The sequence below is a fragment of the Aythya marila genome, assembly GCF_965140915.1.
Source record: "Aythya marila genome assembly, chromosome: 4".
Classification (NCBI taxonomy): domain Eukaryota; kingdom Metazoa; phylum Chordata; class Aves; order Anseriformes; family Anatidae; genus Aythya; species Aythya marila.
This window is the reverse complement of record NC_139045.1, coordinates 46,595,759-46,617,302: the sequence shown is the minus strand read 5'-3', so window position 1 is coordinate 46,617,302 and position 21,544 is coordinate 46,595,759. Positions and strand designations below refer to the sequence as shown.

The following is a 21,544-nucleotide window of genomic DNA, read 5'->3' as shown; positions in this document are numbered from 1 at the left end:
AAGTGGTACCTGATCATAGCTCTCTCATATCTGCAGTCTCAGCTGCATTTGGATAATGATTCTGGTTTAAAAGGCTGAAAAGTACAGAGAACTAGTTGTTTATATTGCTGAACACATAGGCTGCATATAAGGTGTAAAAGATGCCCTCGTGTTAAACATTTGGTCAGGAAATATATGCTTCTGGTTAGGCAGAGGTATTATTAAAAGGAAAAAGAAAAAAAAAAGGCAAACCAAAAAACAAACAAACAAAAACAAAAGTTTGTGCAAGTGAATTTTCCTGAATGGTCAAGAAGTATGAATTTAAGATATGAAAAATCTTTTAAAACATAATAAAACAAGAAAGTAAAAATCAAGTATATAGCTCCCTCACCCTGAAGAGTAGATATCTTTATGTTGGCATAACACCTGCCATTTTTATTTTATTTTATTTTATTTTTTGTTCTGTTTCATTTTTATTTTTTACAGACAGGCTGGTGGACAGGAGAGCATCTTCAGATAAGAATGTGGAGCTACATTCTGCTCCACAGAAAAATCCTCCCGAAGATCCCTTTGGTTCTGTTCCTTTCATTTCTCACCCAGGCAAGTTACAACTGTAACATCACTACCTCATGTTTATGTGTCTACTTATATATCTGTATCTGTTGAGTATGTGTGTCCAGTTAAATGACCAAAGAAAGATCAAAGACGTTGGCTGCCTCATTGCAGTAGATGATTTTTAACAGTATTTTTTTAAGTTGATTACCTCTAAGTAAAAAAATATCTCTGCATCCAATTCCTGGTACTTGAACAATGTACAGACACTGTTGTCTTGGCAGTGAAAATACATTGAACAACTGAGGTATGAATCTCAAGTAGATCCAGTAGTTCTGCTGAAAGCAAATTACTTGCTATGACCAGATTTTGATTATTTCCTATAGCCTACTTCTAAATAATTCTGTTTCACTAGTTCAGTTTTCCAGACAAGTAAGGAATGTATGTTTTTGCTGCACTGAATTGAATATTTTTTGGAGAAAGTTGGTTCAAAACAAGGGAAATATCTTGTCATATGTAAATTTGGAGTGGGTGGGATTCACTGTGTTTTAGTTGATTTTTTTTTTTTTTTTTAACTTGGTTGGAAGTAAAAATAACATTGTATGTGACCACTGATTGTGAAAGTAAAACTACATAATCCTGCAACTTAATGTTTTAACATTTTTCTGATCAGTACTTGAATCATAATTTTGATACCTGAGGTAAAGTAAAAGCTGTGTAAGAATTAATGGTCAGAAGAGTTTCAGCTGCTTATGGAGCCACTTAAACACTTCCCTATGTTTTGTTGAGACTGTGTTGGCATAAAGGTGCCTTAATATAACTGTTACCTGTTTTTATCTAATTTCAAAAGCGTAAAGTGCCTTAAAATAAATCACTTCGGGGTCAACCTGAGTTAGAAACTATGTTTACTTTTGCTTTCACCTTGCATTCTTAAAGATCATCTGCTAGGGTTTATTGCTCACAAATGCTCTTGTACTATACATGGTGAAGAATTAACAGGGTAATGCTTTTGTATTGTAGAAGGCAGTTTGTTCGGGGGGATAAAAACCACCAAGTCTCTGTATTAGTGTCTGCTCCTGTTGTCAGAAAGATTTAATTCTTAATTCAGGAACAATTAATTCTATTAAGTCTATTGCTGTTTTCTTAGTTTCTCTTCATTCTGCTCACTCAGTGAGGACAAGGTTGTTTTGAGTCATCTTGTTAGAGTGCAGTATTTTAATACAATTTGAAAGCAGTTCTGAAGTGAAGAGAACTTGCTCTGCCAATAGTAGTCAGTTTGGAAGCATTTACCCTACAGTCTTCATGAAAGAGGTTGGTTTGTTTTATGGGTGAGCCTAAATTTACATGCCAAATAAACAATAATAGTTACCTTTAACTTTCAATGGCAACTATCAGGTGCCTGCTCTTCTACACACTGATAACCACGCGTATAGGAGTTACTTTTATTTATTTTCTCACTTTTGGCCTTTGAAATCTAATTGTTGCTGTTTTGAAGGTACATATAATGCAACTTAGACTTCAATCAATGGCGTCGATATGTTATGTCATGTGAATTTGCCTTGGTTAAATTCAATCTGAGCTTTAATTCTTGACATGCAAAACAATACAAAAGTTCAGTCATGGACTAAAAACACACTGCTTGAGAAATCTGGAGTTGTTTTGGAACTGATATGTATGCTTGTTAAAAACAAACAAAAGGGAACAAAGAAATCCTTGTTTTTCAGTAGCTTTTGTCTACTGGCTCAGAGCTGGGATTTAAACTAGAGTACATACGGGCTTGATTTCAAGGAAGGTGTTCTTAATTCACTGTTAACAGTGAATTATGCTTAGCCAACAAATGTGATCTGATAGGTGTTTAAATCTGAAAATGTCTTCTACAAACTAAATTGTAGAATTCCACACAGGATTGTTCTTGGAAGTGTCTTTAAAGCATGTGTTGTAAGCCACCTAAGGAAAGAAGAATGATGTTGACTTAGATATATTTTCTTTCTAGGTGGGTGTTTTCTAGAAAAGAAATGACAAACAATCTTATTTGTATGTTCTCTTGTTCTTACCATTGCTGTAAAATGTTATTTTTCTGTCTTGTTCTGTGTTATTATAAGAGATTTAACTAAGAGAGAGTCTTCATGAGTATCTCATTCAGGGAGTCAGAGGGAGGGTGACTGAGTAGGAAGTGAAACATGATTAATATCTCAAACACTTCCTCAATATTTGGGGAAGAAGCTGGCTTTATCTATTTAGAGAAAAAGTTTCATTTATTTTTGTAATGTGTCTACAGTGCAAATAAGGAGTGTTTTCTTACTATTCACCCAGATTTGACTACTGACTTCTGACTTTTTGATCTGTGATAAGATGGAATGTTAATGTTACCAGTACAGGTTATTTAAAATTAAAAACAAAGTAAAAATTTGACTTCATTAAGCAGCAAGAGTTGCTATTGAAGACGTGTTCTATTCTATTAATCTTTGGGTTGTAATTGTGGTCTGTTTCTGCTTTTTTCTTGTTGTTGTGACATCAGTCTCAGGTTCATATAAGTTACTGTATGTGGACTGTAGCTGGGTAGAATGACCCAGACAATTTTCTGTGTTTTGGAAGCTTACAGATTTTCTGAAAGAAGTATTTGACTAAATCTCTATTATTTGCTATGAGTTAGCTGCAAAGAAGCCAAAGGTTATGTATCATCTTCTGACTTAACAACTTAATATGAGGTGCTGGTATTCCAGCCAAGTGCTATCATCTACGTGTGTCTGGGAAGGTGGTGCAAGGCTAACGGTGGTACAGAGGCTAAAACATTAAAACTTTGATCACCTCACCTGGAAAAGACTGTGCAGCATTGTGAGTGGTGAGTCCCTGGGATTTTCCCTGGGGAGCTGGGAGTGGACTTAAGGCTGCTGCTGCTGCAAGGATCACCGGGAAGGAGAACCTGGAAGTGGATGGTCTCACGCTGCTTGTCTGTCAGAGCTCCTCTGCTTACTCTTCTCAGGTGGGAATGGACAGGCAGCAACAGCACGTGCGTCACTTGGCAGGCTATGCAGATACTGAAATTAGCCAAAACACGATGGGTTCCTTCTATTGTGGCTGATAAGAAAGTGGTGTAGAAGCACTTAGTGTTATACACACTTGGTTTCTGTCCCATTAAAAGTGTTTTTGGAAGTACCACGTGTAAACTTGTTGTACAATCTATTTTATTGCTCAGTGAAATTACTTAGAGCTTGAGGTGAATGGAGTAGAAAATGTTGAGAAGGAATTCCACCACTCAATCTGATGGAAACAAAACAAACATTGCAAGTATTTTACTAAAAAGAGAGGGAGGAAGCACAGCTGAATAGCCACTGAGTAGTCAGTTAGGACAGACACCTAGCATGTGGAAAACAGATTGCAGTTCCTGAATACACTGCCTGAATCAATGGATGGTTGCAGTGGAAAAACTGGGTCATGTAGTCAGCATTTTGGAATGGAAACTTGGTTCACACGTGTGTTAAGCATCTCTTGTAATGTCTTTTATCAACATCTTGAGCATTTCTGAAACTCAGAACAGATGTAACTTTACTGCAGTTACCAAATTCTAAGAAGCAAATGTATTGAACACAGTACGGTTTGCTGTGCTAATTCTTTCTGGGATTAGAATGGGCTAAATTGCCTTGCCTTTTGCTTCCCTCAGTTTAATACTGGAATTCACAAAAGTAATAAAATATTTGAAGTTAACTCTCAAAATGTTGCTGTGATGCTGGTGAACCGTGTAAGGAGTGGAGAAGTTGGAAAACCTGGGATTTCCACCCCAGTGTGGTGGACCTGAAGCCATCTACTAAGTGCTTTGCTCCAGTGGAGAACCTCAGTGAGCTGGCTTCTCTTACTAGGATAAAGCTCCAGTTCTGGTTTGTTTAATTGTCCTACTGAATATCTGTAAAGCTCATCTTTTGTGCTGTATACGTAGCGGTTCTTGATGAACTAACTATTGTTTCTTCAAACATATATAGGCAATCCCTTTCCAGTCACTGCATGTGTGTTCACTGTGCAGAGACCAGGAATAAAAGGAAGCATGGTTCTGTGTCTTCCTTTTTATTTCCAGATTCTTTGCACTCAAAGACTCATTAATGTGGTCGTTATGGTATATGTCTTGGAATAAGAGCAATTTCGTGGTGTGGTATGTAACTCGCATAGTCACAGCTATATGGATCAGGCAGAAAACGGGCTAACTGCACACTAATAGCAGTATGATGGAAGCAGTCTGGAGCTCTGGACGTGTCACTGAATGGACTCTGCAGCAGTAGCTGATGATTACTGTGCACTGCTTTGCACCAGGGAAATGCATTCTTCCAGCATGAAGAATTGCCAGAGACTACTCATTTGGTTACTTATTTTGTATGCTGCTTCTAATGACGTTTCAATCCACGAGGAATTTATATACCATAGCCTTGGAGCCATTGGACTACGGTGCAGTCTGGAGCTTAAATGAGGCACAACATGCTGTCATTTAGCATGAAATACCAACCATGAGTACACAAGTAACTTGTATCAGCTTCCTGTACAACACTGAAGAGCTCATGTCATCAGTTAACGCTGCTTGGGCAACTGATATTCTTGAATTGTGTTTAAAAATGCACAAGCCTGGGCATTTGTGCAGTCCTCCAGATTTGGTTGACTTGACAATTAAAATTGGTTCATATCGGTTTTTTTACTTCCTGAAAATACGGATGTTTTACTGCATAACCTTTCCTCAGTACGGCTTTCGGACATGGTTAATATTTGCGGAGTGCACATTCAGGGTGCTTCCCTGTATCAAGATCATCTTCAGATGTCTTTTCCCAATAAGACTTTCAAAGGAGCTTGAGATAATTCACACTTGGCAAAAATAAATGGTATATGCAGTCTGTGCCAGTGGTGTGCTTTTTCCTCTCCAAAATGCTTCACTGATTTATTTTTTTTCTAGTCAAATCTTCGAACAGTCACGGTCGCCCTTTTTTCTGTACGTGCTTCAACACACAGACTATGCAAGTATTCAAAAGAATTTCTAAGCAAGAGATGCTAGGCAGAAGCGTTTTATTCTTTTTTGTTGTTGTTCTTGAAAATAAAGGTGGTAAGCGGTGCAAATCCATTACAGTATTCAGCAGCTGCTGCTCTGGCTGTTGTCAAAGAAGTAGTGCAGATTTAGTTGCAGCGCATGGGTAATCCTTGGGCCTGACATGTGGCAAATTGCTCTGGAATGATGGCGGCAGTATGTTACCAATTCAAAGAAAGCTTAAAGCCCTTATGCCCCACTCTTTTGCCACTCCCGCAATACCCTAAAATGATGAACCAGCAGAAGGCATGTAATTACTTCAGTTGTTAGAGGGAATTCATCCTCTTATAATCGGATGTCTAGAAAAAGAACATCAGAACAGAAAATTTCCTTGAAGATTGGGATCTTCTTATATGATTAAAGATGTTCCGCCTGGCTTGCATTTGAGCGAAGAACAATTGTCTCCTACAAGATGCAAACCTGATTAGAAGTGTAGTAATCTGAACAGTACATTACAAACAGATGTTACTCCACATTTTTCAGCTTTTCTATAAATATTCATCTGAACAGTCTTTGCAACAGTTCAGTTTGAGAAGATTGCATGAAACCAACATGACGGAACACTTAATTTTTGGTATCTATTTGACCAGAGCATTAACTTGTCATTAACAGGGGAATTTTTCCATTTTGGCACAATAAGTTTCTACTTGTAGTGCTTTTAGTATTTATTTAGTTTACTAACTTCCTGAGGAGTGAAAGATTTTGAAATGCTGTTGAAAACACTAGAACAAAATCATTCCCATCCTAGCTTTAAAGCTGACAGCTATATGGAAGATGTTTTTGTTCCTTTGGTCTGGTTTTGACACCAGTCTGCTGCCATTTTCTCCCTGTCACTGGGAGTAAGCCACAGACACTGCAGATGAGAGCACGTGCAGAACCATTTTCTAATTTTGGCTGCATCAGTCTAGAAGAGGTGTAAGAGCAGTGTCTTAAACTGAAGCCTGCATGGAGCAGGTGGCTCTGTTGATTTACATCACCTTGATACAAAATGAAGAAGAAAGCAAGATACTGGCTGTTTCCTGAAAAACATAAATGTGGGAGCAGTCAGGTCACCACTTCTGAAATATTTCACAACTTTTTCTTGAAAAGCTTTTTCAAGGCTTTTCTTGAAAAGCCTGTAGTAGGAGGAGCTGCAGCTAGGAGTGTCACTTGACATATGCTACTTGCTTTCTTGTTCAGGCTGTGCACGTAGGGTCATAGGTGCTGATCCTGAAACTTTTAATAATGTTGTGCTGTGACTGTAGCGTGTGCATTGCTAATCCCTGTAAAAGTCACTGTCTGTTTGCCTATTTTGTTTCTGTACAAAATGCATTAAGTGTCTTGCTGTGATAAAGCATTAACATTGATACCTGCTGGGAGGAGAGAGAAGGTGGATGTGAGGAACTTCAGGGTTTAAGACCTTGAAATGGAGAAAGCCTGTTCAGAGGTTGTTGGCATTGAAATGAGGGGTGTGAAGCTGATGAGCTACCAGGCAAGTAATTAATTGCCTGTCGCTGTGATGGTGGTACAACTGGAAAGGATTTCTAGGGAGTTTTCTTAAGCGGGCCGGTGGATTTGTATAAGCACAGGCTTGTGCTTCCTCTTCCTTTGTGTTTCTCCATTCCTAAGATGGCTCAACAAGGACGTTGAAGCTGCAGGCAGTGCATGATGACTGAGCCCTAGTGCCATTACAAAAACAAGAAGTCAGAAAGATGGCTAGTGCCAGGATAGATAGCAGATGTTGTTGAAACTAATCAATATTGGAGACTCCAATACTGCTGCTAGTTCTATAAACACCTTCCATGATGTCTCTGCATCTGTCTGGAAGTAATGTGCTTACCGTTTCACTTGAGCGATTTGGAGTTGGAAGTATTCAAGCAACATGTGGACTTCATGCACTGTGAGCAGGCAGTGTCTCTATACTTACTGAACTTTGCTTATATTTGCTTATCAAGGGAGTTTCAAGAAAGTGCAGTCCCTCAACGAATTGTTCCTGACTTCATCCCACTTCTAGGGGTTGTAGCTGTTAGATTCAAGAAGGAGATTTAGGATGCTAATACGGATTCCCTGAAGACTAGATTGACTCCCAAAATCACCTGGATATTGTCAGCAAGAGTAACAGTCCTAAGTGTGCCTACTGACAGATGCTGTAATGCTTCCTATATTGGTACCAGCGCATGGAATATGCTTTGTGAAACTGTTTTCCATGTCTGACCACGCATTGTCGAGTCCTGTCTGATGTATGTTTTGTCTGGAGAGGTGTGCTGAGAGCCTGAAAAGTGTGACTTAAATTATTTGTGCAGCATGTCAGCAGCTGTTGGTATCATCTCTTCTGTCCTGCTGATGTCCTTCTGCAGTTTGTCTTCCGGCGAGTGTGACTGTGACAACAATTAACAAATAATATTTAAATCCTTTTTGCAAGATCCATTGTGTGTTCCCTTCTTGTCCCAAAACCCTTTACTTTTTAAACAGTGTTCAGCATATGTAAATTATCTGTAAAGGTCTAAGCATAGAGTGTAAACTCACATAGATATTCACAAACATTAAGGGTTTTTTGTTGTGTACATGCTGGTGCTATCTAGCCTAGAAATATTTCATTTTTCCCCCTTTTAAATCTAATTGCATTTATGTTAACATTAGTGTTCCAGTAAATACTGACAACAGCGGGATTTGGGAGATAGAGGGTTTTACAGCGCAACGTGAAGGCTGTACCTTTGGGAAATCTAGAGCAAGCAGCCAAATAATCCAGATTCTAATTTAGTGGTAAAGCAAATATGTAGCATTTAAAATTACAGTAGATAAGAAGCAATCTGACACCAGAAGCAAACAAGAAACAGCTCACAGCCCCTAATCACCTGATGTTTTTAGTCATTTTGGTCAGCTTGTTTTTAAATCCATACATGAAATACATTACTGCAAACTCCTATTGTGAGTTGGGGTGCAATTGCAAACGAGCAAAATGGCTGCTGAATGAAGAAAATGGTTATTAATTCCTTCTCAAAAAAGGAAGAAATTTACCTTCTAAAACTTAATGTTCCAGTCTAAATTTAAGCATAGGAAGAGAGAACCTTACTTGGCTTGGAAGTTGTATGCTGATTTCCCTGTGAAAGAAGAAATGGCCTGAAATGTGATTGCTTTTTGTTTTACAAGAACAAGAGATAATAAGATGGTTGAATTATTTTTGAGGAAGAAGTGGTGCATACGTCCATCCCTCAGCTTTTTCAATCCTAAGAACATACTGAGTTGATGAAACTGCAGCATTTTTTTAACAAAAATAAATGCTAAATGGGAAGCATTACTTTTCATTAGCTTAGAAGGCCAGGAACCTAGTTCGATGTGCATGGAGCTTGTTAATAACAGCTTTCATGAGGAAAATCCCTTGTTCCCAGGATTGATGCTAGAGACGTAAGAAGTTAGTACCAAGCACGCAGTGTCCTGTGTTCATGGTGCCCAGTGTCTTATTAGTTCAGGCTGCTTAGTGGGGTATGTGCATCTTCATAGGTAAATTCAACTTGCTATGGCCTTCAGGCAAGCATAAGCTGGTTGTCAGTGAAGTCCTTCTTTGATGTTTGAATTTATCTTGGTGCATTATATGAACATTTATTTGGATCACCAGGAAAAAAAAAAAAAAAAGGTATATGAATTGATGGAGCAGAATGCTTTTTTAGCTCCAAGAGCTGAACAGCCTCCAAAATTGCATGTGGCTTTATCAAATACAGTCAGTATGTTGGACCAAACCTGGAAGTGCTGAGGGAACAGGGGTCAAATGGATTATGACTGAATTGGGTAGACGAGAGATGGTTAAATTTATATCTGACATTTTCCTACCCACAAAGCAGTAGAGATTGTCCCAAGTAGGTGTTAGACTTGTTCGTTTCTCTTGTTTTCTGTAATGTGTAAGTGAGGTTACGTAAGTAATGTTTTGGATGAGTTTTGGCAGTTGGGGAAAACCTGTTTCTCATAAGAGCTGAGGATCTTATATAGGCTTTTTCTCTCTAAAAAACATTTTTTAGAATAAATGATAATACTAAATACTTGTGGGAGCAAGATGAATGGAGAACACGAAGGCGTTGTTGCATTCTTCTACAGGTGGCTGTACCTGCTGCTAGTAGCACAACTGCATGTGGTTCTTGAAGGCTGAAGACTTTATGAAATTGAAGTTTTAAGAGAGGATTTGGCTGTCCTGGAGAAATGCATGTGCAGTTAAGGCTAGTCTTGGAAGTAGACAGTGACAGGTGAGGTGGAGAAGGTCTCCTAAGTAGATGGGTATTATCTCTACATAGGAGAGATTATAACCCTTCTGAGGGGATTCCAGCTGGATGTGATGCTTCCTGCTTCATCTGCTGCTTCTGCAAACCCACTTTTCTTTGCATCCACCAGCTCTCTTCCAGTTCTGCATCATGAAGCAGTTTAATTCCTGCACAGGAACGTGAGAAGTAACATACTTCTTCATTGTTTGATTTGATAAGAGCTACCTCTGAACTGAGCATGTTGCTTCCAAGTTTAAAATGCTGTCAACATATGGGCATCTTTCCTACACTTGACTACGAGCTGAAATCTTAAAGAGGGTCCTCCTAGAGTGTTCACAGGGCATATTGAAAGCCTCATTTGTCATAAAACCTCAAAAGCGATAGTCTGAGAACTCAACTTCTTTCCCACTGTGTGGCAACAGAGTGTAGCAACAAAAATAGCTTTGAGTAGGATAAATGTCTTGTCTTGAAGTTATAAAGGAAACTTCTTAGGTTCCACAAAGCGCAACGTGGGTAGTATTTCCCTTCCACAACATAGGTTACTTAGTTGTCAGAAATAGCTTGAAGCAACAATATATGCGCGTTAGGCAGTTATGACTGTATAATACCTTTCTTGTGTGTCTGCATACAATCACGTGTTCCCCTGAGCCGTGCCTGGTTTAGGGATAACTTCCCAGCGCGCTGGGAGATGTGTTGGAGGGCTTGCTGAATACCTGCTCTTTAGCAGTTACGAGTCCAGCTCTGTTCAGAGGGCTGGGAGTACTTTGCATGCAGGAGAGGTAGCCCTACACTAGGGTCAAGTAAAAAGAAGCTCTGGGTGTGTGTGCCCAGCGTCAGTTGCAGCGCACGGACTGCACACAGGTTGGTCTGAGCAGAGGCTCTGTTGTGGAATTGATGAGCAGTGTCACCTAACGTTCCTCTAAAGCAATCCCACTACTGAAAAGGAATTGTTGGCACTGTCTTCATGGACCTCAGAAGGATTGTGCTGGCTGATATTAACTCACGAAGGAGCGAGAGGAACGTTCTCTCTGCTCTGCAAGCTTACAAGCAGACTCCGACACGCTGTGTTTGCTCTTGGATGCCAAACCAACATCCTGCAGCACACAACAGTTTTGTCTCATGGCATTGAGAGGTTTGGTCACTGATAAGCAAACCTCTACAAATTCAAAAGCCTGAAGTCAGGTACAATGTAAGTATGAAGGTAGGTGAACTGGGGAAGAGAGATGTCTTGTGATACAGGCAGTATTGCCACTGCATTTGTCATTCCTTAATTAAAAGCAGACACAAAGCTGCACAGCTGTGGTAGCTTATTGAACAGGAACTGGGTTTTGCCATTGTTCTAATCCCCACCTGAAGGCTGGTACCAACATAATACTCGGTCTGATTGTAATACAGCCTCACTTCAAAGTCTTGCATTCCAGTTTGAGGTAGTTACTCTGTGCACAAAGAAGTGAATTAGCATTGCTGTTCTTAGTGTTAAGTGTCAGGTATTTTACAAACCTACTTGTCTGTGGTGTGATCTGGTGGAGAGAAAAGGATGTCACAAGAGCAAAAATAAACTTTGCCCGGCTGAAACTGCTTTGCCTTTCCTCCTACTCATTCTCTTCCGATAGACTTCTGAAAGTCACTTATGCTCATGAAAACCTCTCCATGCAGCAGCATGGCTTCATCACAGAGTGAAACTTGTTTTGTATGTGTGATGAGTGCCATACTAGTGGCACTAGGCAAGCTTATCTAGTCTGTGTGCTGTTGGCATCTGTTTAGTATACTGACAAAGTTTTTGCTGCTCCCAGTATTTCAAAGCTAACTGCCCCATGAAAGAGTCCTCTTAGCTCTAGTTGTTAGTAAATATCAGGGATGAAGATGTCAGAACAAAATGAATAAATAGATTCCATTGCTGGGGAGAAACTGAGCTGATCGATCTTAGTTGCAAACAAACAAGAAAACACTTCTCTGAAACTTAAGCCAACTGGATAATTTATTTTTGCCTGAATTGCTGCTCTAGAAGTTAGAAGGGACTGAAAGATATGCTCAAAGCATAGATTGCAAACACCAAGCAAGTGTTGCTTAAAAACAAAATGAAACAAAACTTGTAAAAGCCTCCAATGTTGCTTTCACAATGCATTTCACAATTTCAAATTCTGTTGGCATAAATCATGGGAAAGGCCCTAATAGAGAGAGGCTGTTTCTGCTTACACACAGAGAAAGCACCTGGAGACACCTCTTCAAATGCACAAATGGCCACGACAATCTAGCTTAATTTTCAGTGGGATTTAAGAGTCCAAATTACAGTTATAACTCAAGGATTGGGGTGTGGGGGGGGGTTATTTCAAGTTATTTCAAGTTCGGAAATGCTGGAAAATGCATTTGTCCCTTCATTTCTATTTCTTCATTGTTATGCTGTTGATTGCTTTGCTATTTGTGTTGAATCATCATGAATGGAGGTCTTCAAAAAATGTGTAGGTGTGGTGCTTGGTGACATGGTGTAATGGTAGACTTGGCAGTGCCAGGTTAAAGGATGGGCCAGATCATTTTAGAGGTATTTTCCAACCTAGTTGATTCTATGATTCTATTTCCCTATAGATACTGATGTCTTGGCCATTTTCTCCTCATATGCCTCAAAACGTACTACTGAGGAAAAGAAAAAGAACAGAGCCCATGGCTTTATTGTGGCTGTTGGCAGGTTCCAAGTCCTGCTTGTTAAGTTCTTGTAAGGTGTTGCTACCATGAGGGCAGGACAGAGAGGTGGTGACCTCATGAAGTCTTCCCTACAGCTGGAACATGTACAAGCTTATTCTGTCACCCAATTGCTCATTTTCATAGGCCATATATAAAGATAATTATCTTGGAGATGTTGGGTAGGATAGTCCAGTGCAATGAAAACTTGGGAGAGGAAAGGCTGAGAACTAATAGGATGTCATGCACTTGTTTCCCATTTGAAACTGTACTGGGTACATCAGTATTTTTCCACATATCTGGCTGCGTGGTATGAGCCTTAGGACAGCGGGTCGGTCTTGGAGAACCTTTTCAAAAGGCAGCATTAAGAAGGGACGTGATTGCCAGCAAGGTGTGTTTGCTGGCACAGAAATTGCACCAGCAGGACAGCAGCATGGAGCCTCCCATGCTGTTTCTTTATGTTTTTACGTTCATGTTTTAAAAAACAAAAACACTTTCTTTCAAGCACACTGACTCCTCTTTCCCTGGAGAGGAGTGGCTGGGTGATGAGTGTATTTGACGAGCTGGCTCTGCAGACCACCTCGCCCAGTGGTTTGTCCCTGGCTAAAACCTGTTAGCATTGTTTCTAAAGGTCCTGTGTGTGAGAAGAAAAGCTGTAAGGTCTGACAATTAACCCATTTCATTCATGTCATTTGAAACATCATGTATGATTTTAGCTCATTTCCCTCAGTATTCACGGAACGTATATTTGCATTGACTCCTGGTATGTGTGGCTATTGTGTATGTGTAATAAGTGTTGGTTTTTGGAGCCTATTTAAAGTTTTGTTCTGCATTTTTCTTTGGACCTGCAGGTTCCCCTGGAAAACAAATGGATAACTCGTCCAGCAATCAAGGAAATAACTTAGGGACTGCAACCAAGGCTGGAAAACTGAGCCATGCTTTTAGAGATCCCCGGGCAGGGAGGAAGACAGCAGAGGGACAAGTGCCAAAAGGTGGCGATGAGTCAGAGAGTGATTTTGAATCTGATCCTCCCTCTCCAAAGAGCAGCGAGGAAGAAGAAGAGCAGGAGGATGAGGAAGTCTTACAAGGTGAGAATGGAGACTTCAATGATGACAACGATACGGAACCAGAGAACTTAGGCCACCGGCCTCTCCTCATGGACTCTGAGGAAGAGGCAGAGGAAGAGGAGGAAGAAAAGCAAAGTTCTGACTCCGATTCTGATCGCACCAAGCAAAAATCTGTGAAAGGGCTCCCAAGCAGTAGGTTCCGAGGTGGCGTGGGCATCAGTGAAGTTAAAGAACCCAGTTTAATGCATACGTCTCAGGTGCCAACTACTGTAATCAAGGCGAGCCCCGTCCAAGAATTTGATGTGTTTGGGGCAGTACCCTTTTTTTCTCTTCAGCCTCAAGCAAGAGAGAAGAGTGACAAAAATACCTCTTCTCAGACTGCTTTTCCCAGCCTGAACCAAGAGCAGGATGACTTCGATGTTTTCACAAAAGCCCCATTCAGCAAAAAGGTGTCACAGCAGGATGGTCAGCTGGTGGGCGCTGAGACTCAACTCTCGCCCACCTCGCCACGGGGCGTCGATGTTTTTGGCTGCACCCCATTTCAGCCTTCCCTTCTCCCCAGGGTGAGCGGGAGTAAAGAGGACCTGTTCGGGCTGATTCCTTTTGAAGAGATCACAGGGAGTCAGCAGCAGCAAAAGGTGAAGCAGCAGCGAAACCTGCAGAAACTTTCGTCCCGCCAAAGGCGCATGAAACAGGAGGTCTCCAAGAACAACGGCAAGCGCCACCATGGCACCCCAACCACCACGAAGAAGCCTTTGAAGCCCAACTATCGCACCCCAGAGAGAGCCCGCAGGCACAAGAAAGCAGGCCGCAGGGACTCCCAGAGTAGCAATGAGTTCCTGACCATCTCGGACTCCAAAGAGAACATAAGCGTCTCCTTGACGGACAGCAAAGATCGAACCAACCCTCTGCAGACAGACGAGAATCTGCTGGATCCTTTTGGAGCCAAACCCTTCCACCCACCGGACTTGATGCGGCATCCCCAGCACCAAGGGTTTGGTGACAACTGCGGGGATCACGGTGCAGTAGTAGTGGCGAGTAGGCCTAGGCAGAGCTCCTTGCATGGAGCCGTCCACAGTGGCGATGGGCTGAAAACAGATGACTTTGGTGCAGTACCCTTCACAGAACTTGTTGTGCAGAGTGCTCAGAGCCAGCAGCAGCAGGCGCTCGAGTTGGATCCCTTTGGAGCAGCTCCGTTTCCTTCCAAACAGTAAATGCTTCCAGTGGGTTCCCCCCTCCACCTCTCAGAGTCACTTGGTAGTGGTTTTAATTAGTGGAGTAATTTATCTGGTTGACAGGGACCTGGGTTATAGTTTATTCAAGTTAAAGAAGGCATGGCCAACTTGCACAATGAAATTCAGAATTATAGCAATTGTTATCATTTATTTTTGGAGAAAAATAGAAAAAAACAAAACACCACAGGAGCATCCTTTTGTTATGACAGATGGCTCCCAGAACATAAAGAGGAATCAGATGTGAATCAGTGTCTGTCACTGACTCTTGGCCCTGGAACATGTTGTCATTCTGCACTTTCGCATTGCCTTTTCAGCCCTCGGTGATGTGCTGAGGTGGAGGGAGGGGGACGGGCAGAGATCACATGGGAAAGGTTTTCCACATACACAGGTAGGCTAAAGGAACTGTGGTTCTTCTTTGTGTCTCGGTCGCAGTAGGCCCAAGAACCTAAACGTACTAATATCCAGATTGATATGCTGGAAATAGTCAAGTCTTTGCTTCCTAGATGAAAACTACCTTTATTAATTATAAAATAAAGAAGCCAAGTCTTCAAGGGGCTGTGGCCCAGAATTCCAGAGCGTGGCTATGGCTTGGGACCTGATAGACATCTATGCAGCTGCAGAGCTGAGAGGCAGATTATTTTTTTGTGTGCCTAAATGTTCAATTTTATTATTATTATTTTTTTACAGTAAGTGCCATTAATGTAAAATAGCAAACTGGAAGTCTAGAATTAAAACTAAAGATACAGAGAATATAATGGTTTGTGAAATGGAAAGTATGAATGTAGGGAGTAAACCGGCAGGGATGCAGCCAGTGTTTGCAGCACTTTGAAGACTACTCAGTACGCTGGGGAAGAGAGGCTGGTTTACATGAGTAAGAATCTGGCACAGATGGAGTATTCCAGATGACTTGAACAGTTGACTGTGAAATGCACCATCAGTTTTATTTGATTACAAATTGGGGTTTGTGTCCGAAAACACCTTTTCTTTTCCTCTTGGATTTTTATTGCAAAGAAAGCGTGTATTCTTTCAAAACTCATGTTGTTTTTTAAAACAATAATAATTTTATGAAATGACTGTAACCTGATGTTCTCAAGTTCTGATGAATCTGCTATTGTACTTAAGTGTATTTTATAAGAAAGTTTTGCTAAATGCACTGAGCTTTGAAGAAGCTTATCTGAAACTGGATTTGTTTCAGACCAGAAGCAGTAAGCAGCAGGTAGCCTGCAGATGCTGATCGCTACTGTACCAGTAAACTGCGTTTCACACCACGAAGCCTTACAGGCAGGACTCCCGTCCTGCTGCACAGTACCTCCGAGACATTAGGTGCATAAGACGTGGCTGAGAGCTTGGAGCCATGCCGGCAGCTGCTGGGAAGGGAGGGGACACGAACAGGCTTGCTGGAGAGATGTCCTTCGTGCGTCGTGTGCAGGTGGGCCTGCACCCCGCTGCCTCGCGGCCTGCATCAAGCCGTTAGCACCGACTGCAGAGCGAGTACAAATCAGAACGGCCCAATTTGCCGTTTCCATGGCAGTCTGAAAGAGGAGGTGGCAGGAGGTGGCTCCTCTGCTTGTCTCAGCTCTATGTCCTGCTCTACCAAATGTTGAAGAGTAAATGTAAAGTAGATATTCACATATGGTGATCATAAAAGTTTAAGGTTGTTTTTCCCTGCCCTCCCTTCTCCCCCTTAGCAGGAGGTGAAGTGAAATATTTAGGGTTGTGTATTTTTTTTTCCTGAAGTCTACTGCTGGTTATACAGTCACCCTGAGATCTGAGAGGATCAGGGTAGATCCCTTAAAATATCTGTTTAAAGATGGCACGTTAAAAACAAATCCCTTTTTTCTTTCGTGGGCTGGTTTGATAAAATGCTGCCTCACATATCTAGTGAGTTTGTTTCTCTTAGTCCTGGATTCTGAAACTAGCTCATGCATATCTGTACACTTTGATTATCTTCCTTTATTAATTTTTATTTTTTTTCTGACAAGGTGAAAGAGAAATATTACAGCTCTGCTTGGTTACGAATGACTTGTTCAGGCTTAGAACTTAAGCTTTTAGGAATACGTGAGTAGAAATGTTTCAACTCTATTTGCACAGGAGTTTCTTAGGCTTTATTACTACTGTTCTCACCTGTTGGGTTTTTTTTATGCCAAAGGCTGTAAGAAACGCACGCCAAGTCTGTAGCATTTTCTGATACTCAGGTTAACTGTGATTTTGTTTTTATGCGCGTGCTTATTAGCTGCCTTCCTACAGTTTCCTTTTGAACTGTTACTTACCTGCCTAAAGACACTTGTTAGAACAGAGTATTATGACAAATGGGGCAGATAGGTGGAAACAAGAAGAAAACAAGAAGGAACTGACCCGCTGCTTTTGCTGGTGGAGGAGCAGCATCAGGGTTTGCACAGCCATTGGGTGCTGGAGATGTGGGTTAGCAATGTGCACCGGGACTGGGCTTAACACCACTGCCTGAGAGCAGCAGTGGTTCGCCCTTGAACGCTGAGGGGAAAGGCAGTGTGCCGACAGACCTAGCGTTGGTCTAACTCCTCAGGTAAATCCAGTGAAGAGGGAGTTGGGTTTGGTTTTTGTCTGATGACCCTGAGATGCAGGCTGAGGAGTGTAACAGGTTTTCCTTGTGTGGTGGGTGTTGTGTCTTTTTTTGTTATTTTGTTTGTTTTTGACAGAAGGCTCATAAGTGGTTTCATTACAGGAAAGCTAGAGTTGGGTTGTACACAAACTGGTAGAGGAGATGAAAGCGAAACGTAAACCCAAGTTACTCTAAAACTGGCATAAAACTGGCAGAATGCCTCTGGCTGCATATGAGTTAGGGCCAACGATGCTTACTTTATTCTGGCCTTAATAAACCTTGCTCTTTGTACTCTACTTATGGAACAGCTTTTTGCATAAACGTAATTTTTATGTTTCTGAAGTGAAAATGATTGTTTTTTTCTTCTGACTGAGAAGAGATCAGCATGCCTCACTTGACTTGGCGTGCTGTATTTGGTTTGCAGCTTGGGTTTAAATTGAGCTAAGATTCAACAGAGACAAAACATGGTACTGCTGGGGAACATGGTATACTTTTGCCTGTATTGAGTGTGTGTGCATGCTCATCTGTGCACTTGTCACGGAGTCTATTGTGACCTTACGTGAAGTACTGGAAAGACCAGACTTGTACCATACTGTCTGTGAAGACAATGATGGCAAGGTAAGGAACTAACACTTCCCTTCCAACAGAAAATATCAATTAATTTTTACAGTTCTTTCAGCGTGTTGAATGACTGCACCATAGACCTTTCAGAATTGGCTGCTCAGGACAGAGGTTCTGTCAGAGGTACTAACGAGCCCTTCATGGTGACGGTCATGAAAAGTAAAACAAGAAGTTGAGTTTCTCTGCAGACTCTCAGATAGCCTTGAGATGTGCGTAATTGCTTTTGCTGACTTGTAACGTGGGACCTGCAAAAACCAACTTGCAAGGAAGTAACTTCTGATCATTCTGGATGTCCCAGTTAGTAAAACTAAGTACTGTGAAAATAAGTTGATATGTTTGCTACTGTGAGAATAAGAGTTTATCTGGAGTATTTTATACTATATTGTGTATTTTTATATATGAAAAGTATATATAAAATATACACGTGATCACACACATCATGCTATATTTTTAGTAACAGTGCAGCCACAATCATTTTGATGGAATTAGGAAGAGCGAATGAGTGAAATCTGCAAAAGAAAAAATGTAAAGGGTGGCTGCTGAGTTACTTTTCCTGCTTCTTTTGAAAGGAAAATCAAGGAAATTGTGTGTATAACGAAGTCTGTGACTAAGGCATCACCTACTATTAAAGAGCATAAAAACTATTTTAAAATTGCTGGCATTCAGCTTTTAAGTGCACTTTCCTGAACTACACTTCCATTTCTTGTTAGACTTCAAGTTTCTAAAGCTTTTTTTTGTGTACCACTAAACAGAGAACTTTTAACTTTTTTGTGAAACTGATGTACATCATAAAATACTGCAGTTGTTAAATAAACAAACATGATAACAGTGACTTTGCAGATCTCCTTAAACATGGCATGATTAAGTATTCATGTTTAGGCTTTAAGTTATTCACTATAAGCAATGCTACTTTTTCTGGTTGCTTTTTGTAACTGTAGATTACTGTTGGTATTTTTTTACATGTTAAAGGTGACAGTTGGGCAGGTAATACAACCATCTTTGTTCAACTTGTGAAAACCTGTTGATAATGTATTGCTTTTATTTCGTAGTTTCAGTATTACCCCTTAAAGCCTTCCTGCAGAATGGTTTTAAAAGGATGCATTCAGCTTCCTAGGCACTAACTGAAGCTTTGTCCCTTTTCAAAGTGGCCAAAACTTTCAGTGTACTTTCCATTCAACTTCAGACTCAGCTCTGCACTTCTAATCTTCTAGACATAATTTTCACTTGATTTACCTATTCTGCCAACGGTTTGACAGAGCATTTTTTGGAGCTTGCTTGTACTAATTTCACTATTACGGAAGCTGAAAAAAGAACAAAATGTGTAACAAGACTGAGTGGCAGCAGGACACATACTACATTGTAGCTCATGTCTTGGTTCTTCTGTCCTTTATCTATTACCCTTTTTGGCCTAATTTTCTTACAAGCAACTCCACATTTTAATTGGAAGCTTCAGCTTGAGCAGAAGTGAACAAGCACAGCTGTTAAAAGTTTGTGCCTTAAAGTTTTAAGTCCGGTTAGTGCAGTGCAGTTAGAGTACATGTCCTGCCAGTCCATGCTGTGCCTGGACAGCCTCCCCATTTATTTTAAACCTTGGGGAGGTACCAAATGTGTGGTGAAGCAGTTGATGTATGGCAGTTGGGAGATGCTTGAGTACAGTATTCAAAACAAAAATGTCACCCCAAGCAAACATTCAGTGAACCAGAATTTCACAGAAGGAGGCTCCCCAGGTAGGCATCCAGACGGGCCTTGAACATCTCCAGAGAAGGAGACTCCACAACCTCCCTGGGCAGCCTGTTCCAGTGCTCCATCACCCTCACCGTGAAGAAGTTCTTTCACATGTTGGTGCGGAACTTCCCGTGCTCCATTTAGTGGTCATTCCCCCTTATCCTGTCCCCACAAACCACTGAGAAGAGGTTGACCAAATCCCTCTGTCTTCCACACTTCAGGTATTTATACACATTGATAAGATCCCCTCTCAGTCTTCTTTTCTCCAGGCTGAACAGACCCAGGTCTCTCAGCCTTTCCTCATAAATTTTATTTTTACAGGTTCAGTATTTATTTACAGGTTCAGTATTTACATAAAAGACCATCATGCAGCTTGATGGAATTTTGTCAGGGTAATAAAAATGTACAACTTCACAATCAGTTTTCTTATCCAGTGAAAACTGCTACAGTAGTTAGTTTACAAAAAAAAAAAAAGAACCATCAAATCAGTACGCTTTCAATACACAATCACACATTCTTCAAATATTGTTCACATGATAATGGAAACAGGCTTTTATAATTGAAGGTTCCTTGTCAGGCTTCAGTAGTAATCATTAGTGCACTTTAAACTTGCTTCACTGTCAAGTTTAAAAAAAAACAACACAAGAATATATTCACATGGGAAGGCTCACAAGTCTGGGATTTGAATTTTAAATGCAGAGTTAGTTCTTTCCAGTTATGGTTTCTGGTGTTGGGAGGAGAGAGAAACACTGAAATTAAGTGACAGCACTGCTCTCCTGCCTACTGGCAAAGAAGGTAGTATCCTGCCTTCTCCACCCCTGATAAGTGATCAAATAATTGACGGTAAATGTCTATTGCTCTGCTCTTGGCCACATCTCCTTGGCACGTTCCTTGGGAGGAAGGCTGAGGGAGCTGGGCTTGCTGAGCCCAGTTGAGGCAGCTTTGGTGGGAGTGAACAGCACCTTGCCAGCCTCCAGGAGCACTTTGCTGATAGGCAGGCTCTCCAGCACTCTGAGCAAGCTCAAGCCCATGAAGGGTCAACCCTCACTGAGAGCACAGAGCAGCACAGATGAGGCTGGTAGTTCAGTAGGGGTTTGTGTGTCACGCAGCTTTTCGTAGGGTTGCCCAAGGTTTTCCCAGCCCATGGCTAGGCTGTGCAATCTCTTGCTATGTAGGAACAAATATGGGTAACTGCTTGAGACTACTGCAGCTGTCAAACAGAGCTGAAAGGGACCAGGCAAACATCTGTCCAGCCTGCTCCAAAACTCTGCCTGAGGGCAATGCAGCCTCCTGGAGGTTCCTGCAGTGCAGCAGCGTAGATTAGTGGAGTATCAAGATAACTACTTGTTTACGAACAAAAAAGTATTACACCACTCAGCATTTTTTCTGGGGGAGCTAATTAGATTAGGGAGGTTAATTGCACCTTGTGATGTGTTAAAAACGAGATTACTTAACCCTATGCTTGTTAAAATATCGTGTTCCCATGCGTACAAAAACTGCTTTACCTTCACAAGTCCACGCTATACTCAGGACAGGGCTTGCTGTGTCTGTACTGCATGATGTACACTACAGATTGATGCCACCAGTACAACATGACCACTGCCAGGATATGCCACACTTGGTGACTGGAGCCGAGGTAGTTCAGCTGTCCTGCGGGGAACAAAAAGGGCAAGCTGTTAAGTTGCTCAGTTCAGCATTAACTCATGCAATGTGAGCTGTCTCCTCAGAGGCTCGCTATACATGTACACTCAGCTGGCTGGGAGGCAGTGTCAATTCTTTAACAAACTTGATCAGACGTTGTCTGATTTCTTTTGATGCAAATA

General features: G+C 41.2%; 2 protein-coding genes across 7 annotated transcripts in view; one reads left to right on the top strand and one right to left on the bottom strand.

Moving 5' to 3' along the window:
* Positions 1 to 18,828, top strand: part of BMP2K (BMP2 inducible kinase) — a 63,965-nt gene extending 45,137 nt beyond the window's left edge. Inside the window, exons 15-16 of the mRNA XM_082760148.1 lie at positions 466 to 579; positions 13,347 to 18,828. Coding sequence (XP_082616274.1) covers positions 466 to 579; positions 13,347 to 14,776 — 1,544 coding nt within the window. The 3' untranslated portion in view covers positions 14,777 to 18,828. The remainder of the gene's footprint in view (positions 1 to 465; positions 580 to 13,346) is intronic.
* The window catches only part of PAQR3 (progestin and adipoQ receptor family member 3), a 28,993-nt gene that overhangs the window by 3,806 nt on the left and 3,643 nt on the right, over positions 1 to 21,544 (bottom strand). Inside the window, exons 6-7 of one of the 6 annotated variants that reach the window (XM_082760154.1) lie at positions 21,227 to 21,371; positions 5,717 to 5,729 (exon numbers count right to left, since the gene is read on the bottom strand). In XM_082760154.1, coding sequence (XP_082616280.1) covers positions 21,229 to 21,371 — 143 coding nt within the window. In that variant the 3' untranslated portion in view covers positions 5,717 to 5,729; positions 21,227 to 21,228. Of the gene's footprint in view, positions 1 to 5,716; positions 5,730 to 6,564; positions 7,948 to 19,738; positions 21,372 to 21,544 lie in introns of those variants that run through there. The other 5 variants (XM_082760153.1, XM_082760150.1, XM_082760151.1 and 2 more) reach the window with 5 other exon arrangements.